The sequence below is a fragment of the Lacerta agilis genome, chromosome 13, assembly GCF_009819535.1.
Source record: "Lacerta agilis isolate rLacAgi1 chromosome 13, rLacAgi1.pri, whole genome shotgun sequence".
In the NCBI taxonomy this organism is placed as follows: Eukaryota; Metazoa; Chordata; class Lepidosauria; order Squamata; family Lacertidae; genus Lacerta; species Lacerta agilis.
The window spans coordinates 8598620-8614854 of record NC_046324.1 but is presented as its reverse complement, the minus strand read 5'-3'; the positions used below and the strand labels follow the sequence as shown (position 1 = coordinate 8614854).

The 16235-nt window shown below is 49.0% G+C and overlaps 1 protein-coding gene across 2 annotated transcripts in view; it reads right to left on the bottom strand.

The window, feature by feature from the left end:
• The window catches only part of LOXL1 (lysyl oxidase like 1), a 29263-nt gene extending 16500 nt beyond the window's left edge, over positions 1-12763 (bottom strand). For both annotated transcript variants that reach the window (XM_033167189.1, XM_033167188.1), the window contains exon 1: positions 11082-12763. In XM_033167189.1, coding sequence (XP_033023080.1) covers positions 11082-12288 — 1207 coding nt within the window. In that variant the 5' untranslated portion in view covers positions 12289-12763. The remainder of the gene's footprint in view (positions 1-11081) is intronic.
• Between the last annotated feature and the right edge of the window lie 3472 nt (positions 12764-16235).

Genomic DNA, 16235 nt, shown 5'->3' with positions numbered 1-16235 from the left:
GTCTCACTTAATGAGGCTTGGGCACTGTTGGGTTTCCTATACAGCCTGGGAACATCTGGGCATGTTAAGCCCAGCCCCTTCTTAAGTGGAATGGACAGCTCTTCTGTGTTAGCAGTACTTTGCAAATATTGTTTATAGGAGGAGAAGTTCGGTAATTGGAACTGCCCGGGGAATTTCCGATAAGCCAGAAACGAATTACTCAGATGGAAAAGCGTCCAAGAGACGCAGATTCTCCCTCTCCCTCCTGCGAAAACTGTCAAGGAATCTTTCAGGGCACCCTGGGTCAGGACCTTGGTGTTACCTCTCAGCAGAAATCCAAGGAATCGCCATCCACTTTAAGTGAGCGCACGGGGAACAGGGAAGGAATGTAGAGACCTGGTTATCTTGCTGCCAGTATCCCAGAGTCTGAGATTCAGACCAACTTGCAAATGGGAAAAAGGAGGGGTGGGGGACAAAAATCACCCCAACGCCCACGCGGTGAATCAAAATCCCGGTGGGAATCCAAGACAAATATGCAAAGCCAAGCTGTTGCTAAGTGATCCTCGTACATATACGGAAATAAAATGAAAATAAATCTAATCAGAGACATGTGGAGGCTGCAGAGGAGAAGGAAGCCAGCTTCTAGCAGAATGCCTCTGTTGGTCATTGGGTCAGGCTTGAATTTAGAAGGCAAGTGTTTTATTTTAAAATGGTAGATTACCACTGCAGGGCCTGGTCTAGGTTTTAGCTAGCTTTCAATCTGATCCACTGTCCTTGTGGCTTCGTTCTGTTGCTCTTTTTGTTTTCTGAGGAAGCTGTTCCTGCAGGCTTACGGAAGTAAGATCAGCTTTGCAAGAGCTAACCTGCTACGTCAATCCGGAGCTCCTTCCGAGAGCTCAGCTCCTCAGTGGCCAGTTCATGGACGCAAGGAAGAGAAAAACTTTAAAGGAAAATGCAATCACAGTAGAAGGACAAAAAAAAAAAAAAAGCCGCAACAGCAACTTTGATCTGTAGATTAGCTCTGAGAGTGAATTGCCATAATGGTGCTGGTTTTAATATGTTGTTAGGAACTTGTTTGAAGTATGCATGGACTGATTAGAGCCCTGCACAGATGACAGTTCTGGGGATAATTAATGCATGGAGGGATAGATAAGCATCAAGCCCATTCTGGCCTCTGCCCAGTAGACCCGAAGGAACGTCTCCACCCCCATCACTCAGCCCAGACACTGAGGTCCTCCTCTGAGGCTCTTCTGACTGTTGCCCCCCTGTGAGAAGCGAAGTTACAGGGAACCAGGCAGAGAGCCTTCTCAGTAGTGGCACCTGCCATGTGGAACGCCCTCCCTTCAGATGTCAAGGAAATAAACAACTACCTGAACTTTAGAAGACATCTGAAGGCAGCCCTGTATTGTGAAGTTTTTATTGTTTTGTTGTTGTTCAGTCGTTCAGTCGTGTCCGACTCTTCGTGACCCCATGGACCAGAGCACACTAGGCACCCCTATCCTCCACTGCCTCCTGCAGTTTGGCCAAACTCATGCTAGTCGCTTCGAGAACACCGTCCAACCATCTCATCCTCTGTCGTCCCCTTCTCCTTGTGCCCTCCATCCTTCCCAACACCAGGGTCTTTTCCAGGGAGTCTTCTCTTCTCATGAGGTGGCCAAAGTACTGGAGCCTCAACTTCAGGATCTGCCCTTCCAGTGAGCACTCAGGGCTGATTTCTTTAAGGGTGGATAAGTTTGATCTTTTTGCAGTCCATGGGACTCTCAAGAGTCTCCTCCAGCACCATAATTCAAAATCATCATTTCTTCGGCAATCAGTCTTCTTTATGGTCCATGTTTTACTATGTTTTATATGTGCTGCCCAGAGTTGCTGGGGAAACCCAGCCAAATGGGTGGGGAATAATAATAATAATAATAATAATAATAATAATAATAATAATATTTTTTCCACATGTTGATAAGCTCATCTACCTATAAACATTCTACACCCACACATTCTCCATGCAATCTCTGCTCTGAACAGCTTCCTTCCTCAGCTGTCATCTACAATTTTTCATCTGTCGTCTGCAGTAGAGGCTGGTCCATTAGGAAAAAAACCGGACACTGCTTCACCAACTTCAGTTTGCCTTCAGCCATGGCCTACCTGCCTGCCTTCTTACTTACAGCCTGTCCAGGCGTTGTCCTGCCTGTTAACTTCCTCCTCTTTGGTCTCAGCCTCCAAGATCTCAGTAGGAAGGAGGATCTGGACCAAATTAGAATTACTGTAGTTGTCTGTGCCTGTCATTGGCTCTGGTGCCACCAACTGGTGGGCTCCTGCCTTCTTCTCTACCAGTCTCAATGGGTACCAGTCAACACTTTTACACATTTATGAAGTGCTTTTAAGCAGGCTACTGATAGGTTAGCACTGTCCATATTGTGCTTTTAATTGTGCTGACCAGATTGTTGGTCCCCCCCCCCCGTGTTACCCAATTTGATGTTTAGACATTTGAAGATTGTAATTTGGTTTGCTGCTGCATGCTATGTTTGCTACTTTGTGAGGAGATTCTTCTTAAAAATGCTTTCAATTTTAAACAAATATATTAAATAATCCTATTAAACAAATAAAATGATGCTTCTCATGGCAAAACCCTGAATAAATATTTTTGACTCTCAGGCTATTGAATGTTACCAACATGCAATAGAATGTGGAAGAAACATCAAATGTATGTCCTGGCTGGTTTGAGCTTCTTGGGCTTTCAAGTTTGATTGAAGGAACATTGCAAATGAAAGGAGCAGCATGTGGATACTGTTGTTATATAGCTTAGCCACTAGGTGGCCCTAGACCTGGTTGTTTCTAGGTGGAGTCAGGAGTTTCCTGCTGCTGTTCCATCCCTGTCAGGGAGAAACAATTGTGTCCTGGTCTTGTTTCCTGTTTGCTGTCTCCCGTATAAGCCTTTCAAGATGTGCAGATTTCCCCTATTGCTTTGTAAGGTTGCATTTAATAATCTTCTCTTTTCATAGCCTCAAAAGTTCCATTGTTTGTTTGCTTGCTTTCTCCATGGTTCCTAAACTCTTTGGCAAGACGTCCAGGCTTGTTTTGATATGACCTGGCACACGATGAACAGGGGGTGGGAAAACTTTATTCCCCCCACCCCATCCAGCACTGCTCATCCCCCCTGTCTTCTATTTAAGTCTCCATGCTGGCAGTGGGTGGCGCCAGAGTAAAAAAAAATGGGCAGGGTTTGCAACACTGCAGGATTGTAAAGCCCTCTCCCTCCTATTTGCCACCTTGTCTCTGTGGAGTGCTTAAAATTCAAGCTGCCAGAAACTAGGCTGAGGGCTGTAGGTTCCACACCCCTACTGGAAGCAGAGGAGGCTGGCCCACCACTGCACACAGGGCCCTGCCCCATCAACCTCAGCCTGCCTTTGATGTACACCTGTCAGGGACTGGGCATAGGAGGAATGGTGGAGACTGCCTCCCCTCCAGGGAGGAGGAATAGGAAGACAGTTTAGATTGACAACAGGGGTTTGCGGGAGGTCACAGCTCAGAGGCAGATGAGGGGAAAAGATGGGAAATAATGGGAGAGGAGGGGGGGGCATAAGTGGAGCGGCAGCTGATGGACACGGTGCTTTTAGAAAGCATTCAAGATCCACCCTCTCCCAGAACCTGGCGAGCCTTGAAAGTAGGAGAGCAAAGAGCTCAAAGGCAGAGGGCATGTAGCAGCACCTGTAGAAGAGACGAATGAGGAAGTGGGAGAGACAGGGGTGGAGATTCACTCAGGACAGCGCCATTATCCAGGAGGCTAGGTTCTATAGCCTCTCTCTGTAATTATTGAATAAATGGGCAACCAGCTGGGAAGCGCTGGCAGCATCCTAACAACATCCAGTTCAGGGGGTGACTGTCAGCTTCCTCCTCCTTAGCCTCTGTGTTGACTCTGTAGACTTCAGCAGGGAGGAGAAGGAAGACGGGAACAAAACTAGAATTCATTGACTCTGTGTGTCAGTGGCTCTGGTGCCCATAGCTGTCAAGTTTCGGATTTGAAAATAAGGGATCAGCAGTCTCACCTATCCTGGGGACAGTCACATGTCAGTGGTGGGCGGAGCCAGAAGCAAAAGTGGGCGGAGCAGCAATGTAAACTCCAAGCGGGCTTGGAGCGGAGCATAGAGGAGGGCAGCTAGCAAAGAGGAGGGCAGCCATGTGCTCCGCGCAATGGAGCCCCATCATCTTCTTGTCTGATCCCATCAAAACAGGACAGGAAGCAGCAGCTACTCAAAGGCAGCCAGGCTCCGCCCACCAGCTAACCCTACTGGCCGGCTGAGGGGCTCGGCGGCAACGGATAGGGGCTGATGCAGGGGGAGAAAACACCCCCCTGTAAGCATGGGAAACGGCTCCCTGCTTTGAGGGCTGAGGCTTTTCTCTCCAAGTAGGCGAGGTCTTCCCACCCAGTCCCTGGCCAGCAGGGGAGGAGCTGCTTCCATTAAAAACGGGAAATTTAAGGGAAATAAAAAATAAGGGAGAGCAGTGGGAAACTGCTTGAAATAAGGGAGAATTCTGGGGAAAAGGGGATACTTGACAGCACTGCTGGTGCCACCTACTGTTGGACTTCCTGTCTTCTGTCTCACCAGTTCCAACAGGCATCACTCACCAAGGACCACGAGCAGTTAGAAAAAAGAAAGAAAGAAAAAAGGGAAAGGCAGAGACGTTTGTGCCTAGAGGTTCAGAATTGGAGGAATGGTTCAGGACCACAATACTCAAGGACTACCTCTCCCCATAGGAACCAACCCGGACCCTGAGATTATCATGTGAGGCCCTTCTTCATGTGCCTCCTCCTGGAGGGTTGCGTTACGAGAATGGGCCTTTTCCGCAGTGGCTCCCTGTTTGTGGAATGCCCTCCCCAGGGAGGCTCACCTGGCACCTTGGTTGCATATCCTTGGGGCCTTTTCAGTATTGGCTCCCTGATTTTAGAACACTCTTCTCAGGGAGACTTGCCTACTGCGTACTTTAAACAGAGTTTTAAAAGAAAAACCCCAGGCTTAAAAAAGAAGAAGCACATTTATATTAGCAAAGTAATCTCTGCTTCTTGCTGTGGTTTTAGGACAGGGATGGGGAATCTGTAGCCCTCCAGATGCTCACAGAATCATAGAATTGTAGAGTTGGAAGGGTCCCTGAGGGTCATCTAATCCAACCCCCTGCAATGCAGGAATATTTTGCCCAACATGAGACTCGAACCCTCAACCCTGAGATTAAGAGTCTCGCGCTTTACCGGCTGAGCTACCACCCATCAGCCCCAGCCAGCACGGCCAATGGTCAGGGATGATGGGAATTGTGGTCCAGCAACTTTTGGAGGGCCACAGGCTGCACATCTCTGCTGTATGTTGTGTTTTAGGTCTGCGTTGATGTTTTAGGACTCTTTGCATTGCATTATTAGGGCTAAGAAAGTCCCATAAATTCAGCCCTGCTGAATCAGGCTGCAGTGGAATGAACTGTGCTCGGCTCTGGTTTGACAAAGGCTGGGTTTCTGAGCAGTGATCTGTCAGTGTTTTATATTTGGGTCTGTTTAAAGCAAATGGTTCCATGTCCAGAGAACCTTGGTGATGAGATGTCTGATAACGGCACAGTGGCACCTTGGTTTAAGAACAGCTTAGTTTATGAACAACTTGGATTAAGAACGCTGCAAACCCGGAAGTAGGTGTTTCGGTTTGTGAACTTTGCCTTGGAAGCAGAACATGTTTCGCTTCCTGTTGAGTGCGTTCCATTTGTAAATTGAGTCCCCCGCTGCTATGGGAAAGCACGCCTTGGTTTAAGAACGGACTTCTGGAACGGATTAAGTTCCGAAACCAAGGTACCACTGTACACAGTTAATTGATAATAAATAAATAATATCCAGGGACATTCAGGAGTGCGACTCATTAAAGACAGACCTGTAATCTGAATTCTGTTGAACAGCTGAATTCTCCACAGGGCTTGATGGAAGAGAAATGTTTGCATCATCCCCAACTGGTGTGAGCTAATATAGGGAGGAGAGTGCGAAGGGGAGTACCAGTGGAGCGAAGGGGAGTAAAGTAGGAGTTTGTTTTTATTTTAGAGAAGCTGACATATGTCAGAGAGAGCCGACAAGGATATCCACACTCATGACTCCCTTTAGCCTCTAGAGCTCTTGGAGCCAGGCCCAAATCAGATGAGGTCAAGCTAATGAAATTAGCCTTTTGTTCACTCTCGCTTGCACAAAACGTGGAGTGCTCTCCGAGGAGGAGGAGGAGGAGGTCTAATCTCAGGAACATGCTCGGAGCTTGGCATCCTCATGGACCACTGGGATTTCCCACCAGTCTGAGAGACAGTTTGTGACTCCGGTGCTAGGGGTTATCTAATCAGGAGGCACCAGGCCTTGGGAGGGAAAAAAGAGAGCCAAAGGCTGGCCCTGCCATTACTCAGGCATAGTTCTGGCATGGTCTTGTTGCACCGTGAAAGGAATTCTCTCGGGTTCAGACGTAACAAGCCTGATCTGGCAAACCTGGGGCCTTGTTCAATTTTGTTAGCTATAGTTGTCAGTGTCTAAAGTCCAGCTCTGTTCTCAAGCATTGGTGGCGGATAATGGTGCAATTGGGACACGGGTAGCGCTGTGGTCTAAACCACGGAGCCTAGGGCTTGCCGATCAGAAGGTTGGCAGTTCAAATCCCCGCGACGGGGTGAGCTCTCGTTGCTCGGTCCCAGCTCCTGCCCATCTAGCAGTTCGAAAGCATGTCAAGTGCAAGTAGATATATAGGTACCACTCCGACGGGAAGGTAAACGGCGTTTCCATGCGCTGCTCTGGTTCGCCATAAGCTGGCCACATGACCCAGAAGCATAGCTGTCAACTTTCCCCTTTTCTTGTGAGGAATCCTATTCGGAATAAGGGAATTTCCCTTAAAAAAAGGAAAAAGTTGACAGCTTTGCCTGGAAGCTGTATGCTGGCTCCCTCGGCCAGAGTCATCTGCGACTGGACTTAATGGTCAGGGGTACCTTTACCTTTACCTTAATGGTGCAATCGTCTACTGGGATGTAAGCCCCATTGAATCTCATGGGACTTGTTCCAGATAAGGGTGAATTTGACTGGGTACATAGGCAAATGCAGGGATGAGGAACCTGTGGCCCTCCAGATGTTCCTGGACTACAACTCCCATCATCCCTGACTATTAGTCAAACTGTCCAGGTGTGTTGGGAGTTTTGGTTCAACAGCGACTGGAAGGCCACAGGTTTTCCATCTTTGGACAAATGCATGCATGCAAACTCTAAAGCTGCAAAATAGTCTTCTGTGCACACTTCCCTGGGAGTAAGTCCCATGGGACATAGTGGGCCTCACTTCTCAATAAGCTATATACACTTGTGCTGTAAGTCATCATGCAGTGCCTGCCATTTTGCAAGCTGCAGCTACTGTGCTTCCAACCGGTAATAATACATTGTAGGACAACCCTGGTTTGCTACTATATCTTTAACAAACCAAAGCAACACCACCCTCTTGGCTTTTAAAGAAGCAGAGAATGGAGTTATTGCAGAGGAAATGAATAGACCACATGCAAGATGGTGAAGGGCAGATCACTACCACAACCCACAAATCTTCAGACACAGCCTCAGGCTGTAGGCACATTTTCTTTGCACATTCCCCTGTAGAACAAGTAATTGGTGCTGGCTTTGCAGAGCTAAGAAAGTTCCGTAAGTTCGGGACATAAAGAACAAGCATCCTGTTCTCACAGTGGCAAACCAAAAAAAGCCCATGGGAAGTCTGCAAGCAGGACCTGAGCGTAAAAGCACGTTCTCAGTTTGTGACTCCTGGCAACCATGAGCGTAGCCGGGGGGGGGGCAGATGCCCACCCCCCAAATCAAGCAAAAACATAGAAATACTTAACTAACTGACCAATTATGTCAGATTTATTTATGATTTTCTTGATTTACAAAGGTGTGCGCAATGTCTCTCTCGTATTTTTCCATGTAACATTTTTACAAATCAATTTTGGTTGTTGAGACATTGGGGGGAGAAGGGGGAAAGTGGTGGGTGGGACAGGGGGGATGGGTGAGGTGGGGGTGCCGATGTTTCTATTTTCCTTAATATATGTAGGGTTTGGTGTCGGCGTCGTTTGTGTAGGTTCTCTGTTGTTCGCTTGTGTTTCTTTGGCGGTGAGAGAGGTCGGGATCGGCGTAGGGTGTGATTGTTCATTTGTGGCTGGCTGTGGTGATCTTTGGTTTCCTGTGTGAGTGGGGTTGGTGGGTGTTTTGGATCAGGTTAGCCATATTGATTTATATGCTGTTGGTAGATTTTTTGTCATTGTCTTGTTGGGCTCAATTACGTCAGTTCTGCTCCCCCAACAAAAGCCCCCCCCCCAAATCCTGGCTACACCCATGCTGGCAACTGGCATTCAAGGACACATTGCCTCCAACAATAGGCTGATGGGGTCCAAAGAAAAGCAGAATGAGATGTTTGGCACCAGCTGGGCTGCAGGAGTTGCTGGAAGGAGGTGTGCGAGACACCATCCAACTGTCTAGGGACTCCACTCTGGATTTGTGTTGGGTTTACTCCTTAATCTTTTCTTCTCCCAAAGATGGGATGAGTATAGCCAAAAGGCAGCGTAGGTTTAGGACCAACATTTTCCTTTTCCTAGATGGGCTACTTTCCCAGGGTGATGAGCCCCAACTCCCCCTCATTTTCCTCTACAGCTTGTGCAGAAACTGCCTTCTTTGTGGCCAGGAAAGGGAGAAGTAAGGGTGGATGTGTGTGTGTGTGTGTGTGTGTGTGTGTTAGCCTCATTTGTTCTTCACAAGTGGGGTGGAGAAGCTTTTTAAACCCAAGGGCCACCTTCCCTTCAGGGCAACTTTTTTTTAATTTGGGGGTCACATATCAGTGGTAGGTGGAGACTAGGAATGGAAGGACCAGTCCATTTTGGCTCTCCCTCTGTTTCTCATTTTTCCAGTCTGCACTTCAAATCCTCCTGAAAATTTCCCCGTCTTTTTGTGCAGGTTTCCCCCAGTGAACACACTTTTCGCCTGCATTCTGAGGAATGTAAGGCAAGCCATTTTACCTAACGCAATGTCTTTTGTGTGTGACTCTCACCGATATATGAATTTTATGCACATTTCCACCCTGATAGAACATGCATTTTTGTAAACGTTTGGCTGCAGAACCGCATCGCAAAATGTGGAGCGCCGCCGATTTTGAAAGAGGGCTGTGCTTCAGGTCTCGAAAGTGCAAATTTGATAAATTGGCTTTAAATGTGAACTGAATCTGATGTCTCCCACATCTCTAGTGGGACAGAGGCAAAAGTAGACAGAGCAATCCAGGAAAATCTTACCTTTGTAGGGCAGGCTAGTTTCTTCACACCCACCCACCCCTCTCAACCCTCCATCAACGCAAACAAGTAGCATGGTTGAAGTTTCAAGGAGATGCTCCAGCCTGGCATAAATGCTCAAGAAAGGTGCAAAGCAGGGCAAGTGATGGGTGTGGCTCAGGTGTGTGGCTCAGGTGTGTGGATGTGTGGTCTGGGGAGCATCCCAAGGGCCAAACAGAGAAGTTCAGATGGTCCCCCAGGCCTGAGGTTCCCAAACCCTCCCCAGCCAGTTGCATGACACGCAGGGCAAGATTAACAACGGCAGCTTCTCTGCCCGCCTCCCTATATCCAGTACAGGGGAAAGCTATGCCTGTTGAATTTCTGGCACATTCCCCACAGCATCAGACAGGCGTCTTCACTATGCGCCTTTCAGCACCTGCTAAAAACATTTTTGCTCAGGCAAGCCTACCCAGGCATGTGGAATGTCTATGCATGCTTTAATCTGTTTTTATTTTATTGCCGTTTTATTTATTTTTTAATGTTTTAAATAGTTGCTGATAGTTTTATATACTGATATACGGTATACTGATCGTGTTATTTGTCTTATTCTCTTTGTAAGCCACTTTGAGGGTTGTTGTTTTTTAAATAACCAGCACGCATGTAGAAATTGTTATGAAAGAAATAAACAGCAATCCTAGCAATAGCAAATGTGTTTTCTCGGTTTGGATGTTGGAAACTGGCAACTGCAGCTAATGCGAAACAGGAAACTGCAAGGGAAGTCACACACCAGGAATGAAGAGAGTAGGAAAAGTTTGCCTGCACTTGTGGCTTGTTTCTGATCCTATGAACCAGGGGTATCCAATATGCACTGCAAATTTTGTAGACTAAAACTCCCATCATCTGTGACTGTTGACAATGATAGTTGAGGTTGATGGGAGTTGCCTAAACATCTGGAAGACACAACGGTTGCTTTCCCCTGGTCTTAACCATAATATTCTGGTTGCCCAAATTGACCCTGTGTTTTCCTTGTGTCTGCAGACGTTCTAGGTCAGGCACCCCCAAACTCGGTCCTCCAGATGTTTTGGGACTACAATTCCCACCATCCCTGACCACTGGTCCTGTTAGCTAGGGATGATGGGAGTTGTAGTCCCAAAACATCTAGTGGGCCAAGTTTGGGGATGCCTGTTCTAGGTTGAACTCTCCCCTATGCAAATCCCATACAAATTATTAGGAATTAGCTATCAGTAGCTTTTGCCCAGGGATAGAGAACCTGTGGCATTCCAAGTGTTGTTGGACTCCAAGTCCCATTTACCCCAGCCAGCACGGCCGGTTGTCACAGGTGATGGAACTTGTAGTCCAACAATATCCAGAGGTCCATCAGTTTCCCATCCCTGTTTTCCCCCAATTTGGTGTCATCTAAAGAGATTTCCAGAAACAATGCCATTAGTTAACTTGGCAGGAGTCACCAATAAATGAGTATGATAATGACAGTGTCAAAGCCTCCATAGGGGAAGACGGGCAAGGCCCTGCACACCAACACACAAATATGCCCTAGTGTGAAGTAGAACCTCTTCTCCTAGACCCTATAGCTATATGCAGCTCAAGTAGCTATGCAGCTCATTGCTCAAGCAGCTTTACCAGAAGATATGGGATTTCCTAGCTGGTCTCCTTAAGAAGAGTAGGAGGGATTCAAGCTAAGACAAGGCGCTGAAGGTACTTTCTTGGACCACCTCGTCCCTAGAGGTCTACAGAAAGGAATCATCCCACAACCCACTGCTTCCTCTCCTCCCCAGCACCCATTCCCGCCAATCATTGGGGTCCGTGACTCACCCCGTCCATTCTGATTGGGCCGGTAGATGCTGCCCACGCTGACCCGGGCCTGGTTAACACCTTGGCTGTCTGGAATCTGTTGGGGAGGCTCAGCGTTCCGGATGGGAAGGTAGGGCTCGGGCCTAGGCACCCCTTGGGGGTCTAAGGGCCGAAAAGGTGGCTGAGGTTCCACGTTGCGGGGAGGGACGTAGGGTTCTGCGGGCGCCTCCCCAAAGGGAGGGTACTGCCCTGCCCACGGCTCGTTCCCATACCTGGTTCCAGCACTCACGGGGGACCCGGAGTTGATGTGCAAGTTGTCTACCGCAGGCACCCCTTGCCCTGCAGACTGCTGGTTCTGGGCATAAGGGTCCTGGACACTTTGGTCATAGCTTGTCCCAGTGTCATGGTAGAGGCTGTGCGAGTACCTTCTGTCTAAGCCGTCCGAGGGCTGTAGCTGTTGGGGCACAGGGACATAGGGTCTTTCCTGCGCCGGGTAGTATCCTTGAGTTCTGTAGGGGTTCTGCTCCTCGGCATGCTCCTCGTATCTCACCCTGGGCTGGAAAGGGTAGACGACCCCAGCGCTGGCTGCGGCTGCGGCTACAGCACCCCCTCCGGCTCCCGTGTTGCGGTAGTAGGTGTAGCTCTCGTCGTACGCACGGGGGGCCTGCGGGTCATAGGCCTCATATTGGTTGGTGAACGGCGGCTGTGGCTGGGGGTAAGAGGCCTGCGGGAAGAGCTGTCCAAATGAGGAATGTGCATAGGAGGAAGAGGAGGAAGCGGAGCCGACCTGACGCTGCCGGTGGGTGGGCGACCAGGGACGTGGAGAGTTGGAGTGACCGTCCCCCGTGGCCCCATCCCGCCAGTTGTCAGGGACCTGTCCGAAGCCAAACGGATGCCGTGTCTGGCCCCGGATGGTATCAGATCCTGCCCGGACTGGCAAGGTGGGAGCCTGCCGCCGGGTGTTCCCCGGGACCCTCCTGCTGCCTTGGCCGGTGGCAGCGTCAGCCAGCATGACCCTTGCGCTGCTGTCTGCCCTTGCGTGGCTTGCCGGGACATACTCGGAGCCTGAGTTCAGGAGGCTGTACACTCTGCCGTTGTTCTCCCACTGGATCATCTGCCTCCATCGACCGGCGTCTACATTGCTGCCTTGTGGGTGTTGCCCCCGGACCAGCAGGACAGCCCCAAAGCCCATCAAAGCCCACAGGTCCCAGAAGCTGAGAGGTGCCATGGTGATGCCAAGATGAAAGGGATCAATGACCTTGATGGGTGTTTTTGACGGGAGGAAGTCGTGGAAGAGCAGCCTGGAGGGCCTGTGGCAGCAGCTTGCCCCCTTTCTCTTTCTCTGCTGCCTTCTCTTCTTCCTTAGGTGAATCGGTCTCAACTCTGTCCATTCCCGGTTTGTTTGAAGCTGCTCCGGGGGTCTTCCGCAAGCTTCATGTTGAGCTGGTTGGAGGAGAAAGAGAAAGGGAGAGAGGAAGATGAACGAGTCTCTTGAGGACTCAGGAGAGCCTGGAAAGTTTTGTTCCTTGCGTGTTTCTTGCTCTTGGTCGTCTTCTTCACATTGCTGCTTTGCCCATCGCAGGGGACGTCCGTTGATCCTGCTTATTCTTGGCTGGATGTCTTTGCTTCTGGTTTGAATGAATAAGCAACAGGCTCTGAAAAAATGCTGGGAAGTTTCAGGACTCTTTTGCGAGTGTCTGGTATGCAGGGTCCTAAAAACCGCCCACTTTTATTTTGTTAGCTTCTCAGTGTTTCCCCACCCCCCACTCTCAAAGCACCTCGACCAAATGGCTTCAATCGAATGTTTCAGAGCAAACTCTGGGATAACAGTGAACACCCCCCAAAGAACTAGACAGAGCAACTGAAACATGTCCTTCTGTTTTGCCAGTCCGTGACAGAATGGCAAAATGGACCCCTCAGGATTATACATGAATGTGTGCATGCACACACACACAACATACACAGAAAATACAGCTGAGCGTGGGTTTTCCAGCACGCAAGGAAACTTTGCTCTTTATTTGACTCCATATTCAAGGGTTTTTCTTGGGTGGAGGTGAAGGGAAAGGGTTGAAGCATTGCTATGTAGGGAAAATTCGTTGCTGTGTCAGACAGGCATGGGGAACCTGTGGCCATTCAGACATTGTTGGACTCCAGCTTCCACCAGCTTTTTTTGCCCTGATGACCAATGGCACATGCAACCTGAAAGATGGAAATAGAGTGGATATGGTTTCGGCAAGGGTTTAGGATTGCATCACAGGGAACAGGGTCCCATGCTGCCCTGGGTGGATGTGAACAGGGCCCTCACAACTGTGCATTATTTGTAGGCCACGGTCTTAAGAGCTTAGTCTCTGCCTATGATTTTATCCCAGCTTTGAAAGCATCACATTCGTAGTGCTTTGACACTTCTCAGGATGGAAACCATCCAGTTGTGCACGGAAGAAATGTTGCAATCAGGTGTGTGGTTTTGGTCGTCGAATTGAATTTGAAGGTCGTACCTTGGGGATGGAGGAAACTATGGAAATCAGTCGTCGTGGAGGAATGAATCCGGCATCGATAAATATGCTGCTTGTAGCCTAAGGGGAATTTGAGGGGCTGACATAGCTGGCTTGTTTATAGAATATTCTTCTGGGAGGGTTGGCGTTGGCGCAGATGTTCCTGAACATTATTACTAAGAGCTCAGATTCACAATTGACCTTCCCTTTCCTGACAGAGGCTGTTGAATCTTTAATGTCTGGGTAGGAAATGAATTGCACTGCCAGTTTCCTCCTTCTGTCAGGAAACCACCATCACCACTCAAGGCACTGGCAAAGGCTGGAATGGAGAAGATTTTTTTTCAGCCCAAGGGCCACATTCCTTCGTGGAGAAACTTCCAGGAGCCACATGCTGGTGGGGCCAGAGTTAGACGTGGGCAGAGTAACGGACAGGACACTTCTAGACTAGCCTACTTTCCAGCCAAATAAAAGTTTGGGCTTTCTATAGCCTTTGTGTTATCAGCACCACACTTGAAGAAATTGAGTCATCCACTGTATTCCCATGCAGAGGATGTGTGATGACACTGGGGGTTATATGAGCCATGCCCTGCTCATGCCCCCATCACATGCCATTTGGTCTGCAGTAACAGGCATCACTTGGCAAGGCTGAAGAGCTGCAAGCAACAGGAGCAGGAAGAGAGAAGGAAAGATTACCGTAGATTGTTGTTGTTCAGTCGTGTCCAACTCTTCACGACCCCATGGACCAGAGCACGCCAGGCACGCCTATCCTCCACTGCCTCTCGCAGTTTGGCCAAACTCATGCCAGTTGCTTCGAGAACACTGTCCAACCATCTCATCCTCTGTCGTCCCCTTCTCCTTGTGCCCTCCATCTTTCCCAACATCAGGGTCTTTTCTAGGGAGTCTTCTCTTCTCATGAGGTGGCCAAAGTACTGGAGCCTCAACTTCAGGATCTGTCCTTCTAGTGAGCACTCAGGGCTGATTTCTTTGAGAATGGATAGGTTTGATCTTCTTGCAGTCCATGGGACTCTCAGGAGTCTCCTCCCTACCCCCTTTTGTTCAAAGCCCGAACAGCATGGGTGTAACTTATCTAAACAGTCATCTTCAGTCAAATAATTATTCCCATATACAAAGATCTAGCTCAGGGGTCCTTCTTGAGAGCCCACCATTAAGATCTGGGTTTCCCTGGGATGTACCAGAGAGGCTTTCTCAGTGGTGGCCCCTTAACAACGGACACCCCTCCTTTAACAAAATATAGTTTCCAGGATTCTTTGGAGGAGCCTGGACTGGTATAAGAGGTTCTTTAGTATGGTGAAGCTGTGGCCTTTTCTTTCAGAACTGCTGGGCATTTTGCATCGCCAGTGAGATCTCCAACAATGCATTGCTTTAATGTGCACCTCTCTTGTTATATAAATTAGCATATGCAGATTTGGTGCAGATTTATGTCAGGGAGCTTTACCCTGATTCTTTCAAGTACTTAGCCACCCCCCCCCCCCCCGTGAGCAGGCTGCTGTCTACAAACCTGTTGGGCCAGAGCTACTGGGCACAAGCTGAGGTGACTCCTGTCCATAAACTCTGACATGAAAAGTGGTTTCTGGTCTGGGATCTGCCCTCTAAGACCAACTGCTTGGAATGCCTTAATGCAATTTTAAATATATATATATATATTTCTTCCTCCTGGGAGGGTGGGGAGGAAGTTGGTTGGCTCAGGCTGAGATCTTGTTGGGAAGTGGCGTTGGGAGGGGAAGAGAATATAGATGGCAAAGAGAGGGACTGAAAAGGACTGGCTGGAGCCTGTGAGTTTATCCAAGATTTTATTTCTGGCGAGTGCTGCCTGCTCGTGACATCAGCTCTGGTATTTCCAATCCCTGAGGGGAGAAAGGGGGGAAGGGGAGAGGGGGGAAGAGAGAGGAGGAGGAGAGGAAGAGAGAGGGGGGGAGAGAATAAACAGGAAAATAGCACACAAGGGCACAAAGTTCTTTGGGGTCCTGAACGTTGAGCTGTTGTTTGGCCGAAGGATCTCGCTGCCAGCAACCCACTCCAGGGTGTTAGGAAATTGGTGGCCTGACAGGGCCTTCCCAAATGCGCTCGATTTGGCCTCCAAACATATCCCTCTTCCCTTTGCTTGAGCTGGCCCCATTCCCCAGCGCTCAAGCCGAGAACTGGAAGCAGCAGGGGGAAAATAAATTAAAACACGGTCAGAGTTTAAAGATACAAAATCCTCTTGTAACGTTTTCTTTCAACAGCCGGGCTCCCCATGTAGTTACACAGGACACAAGGCTCAGTTGACTGCGAGCGAGCCTGAAGTTGGGGGACGGCAGGCAGGCAGGCAGGACTCCTCCCTCTGCGGCATCCCCCTCCAGCAGATGGAAAGGAGGGGCATGCTTTCAGGGGCCACATGCTAGTGGCAGTAGGAAGGATCTAATATAGGTCTCTTGAGATCCCCTACAGTTACTGTAGATATGGTCATTCCTTTAGATCACAGATGGGCACTTTTTTCAGGGCCACGTTTGCGTCTTACATTTAATGCCCTTTAAACACTAGAAGGACAGATCCTGAAGTTGAGGCTCCAGTACTTTGGCCACCTCATGAGAAGAGAAGACTCCCTGGAAAAGACCCTGATGTTGGGAAAGATGGAGGGCACAAGGAGAAGGGGACGACAGAGGATGAGATGGTTGGACAGTGT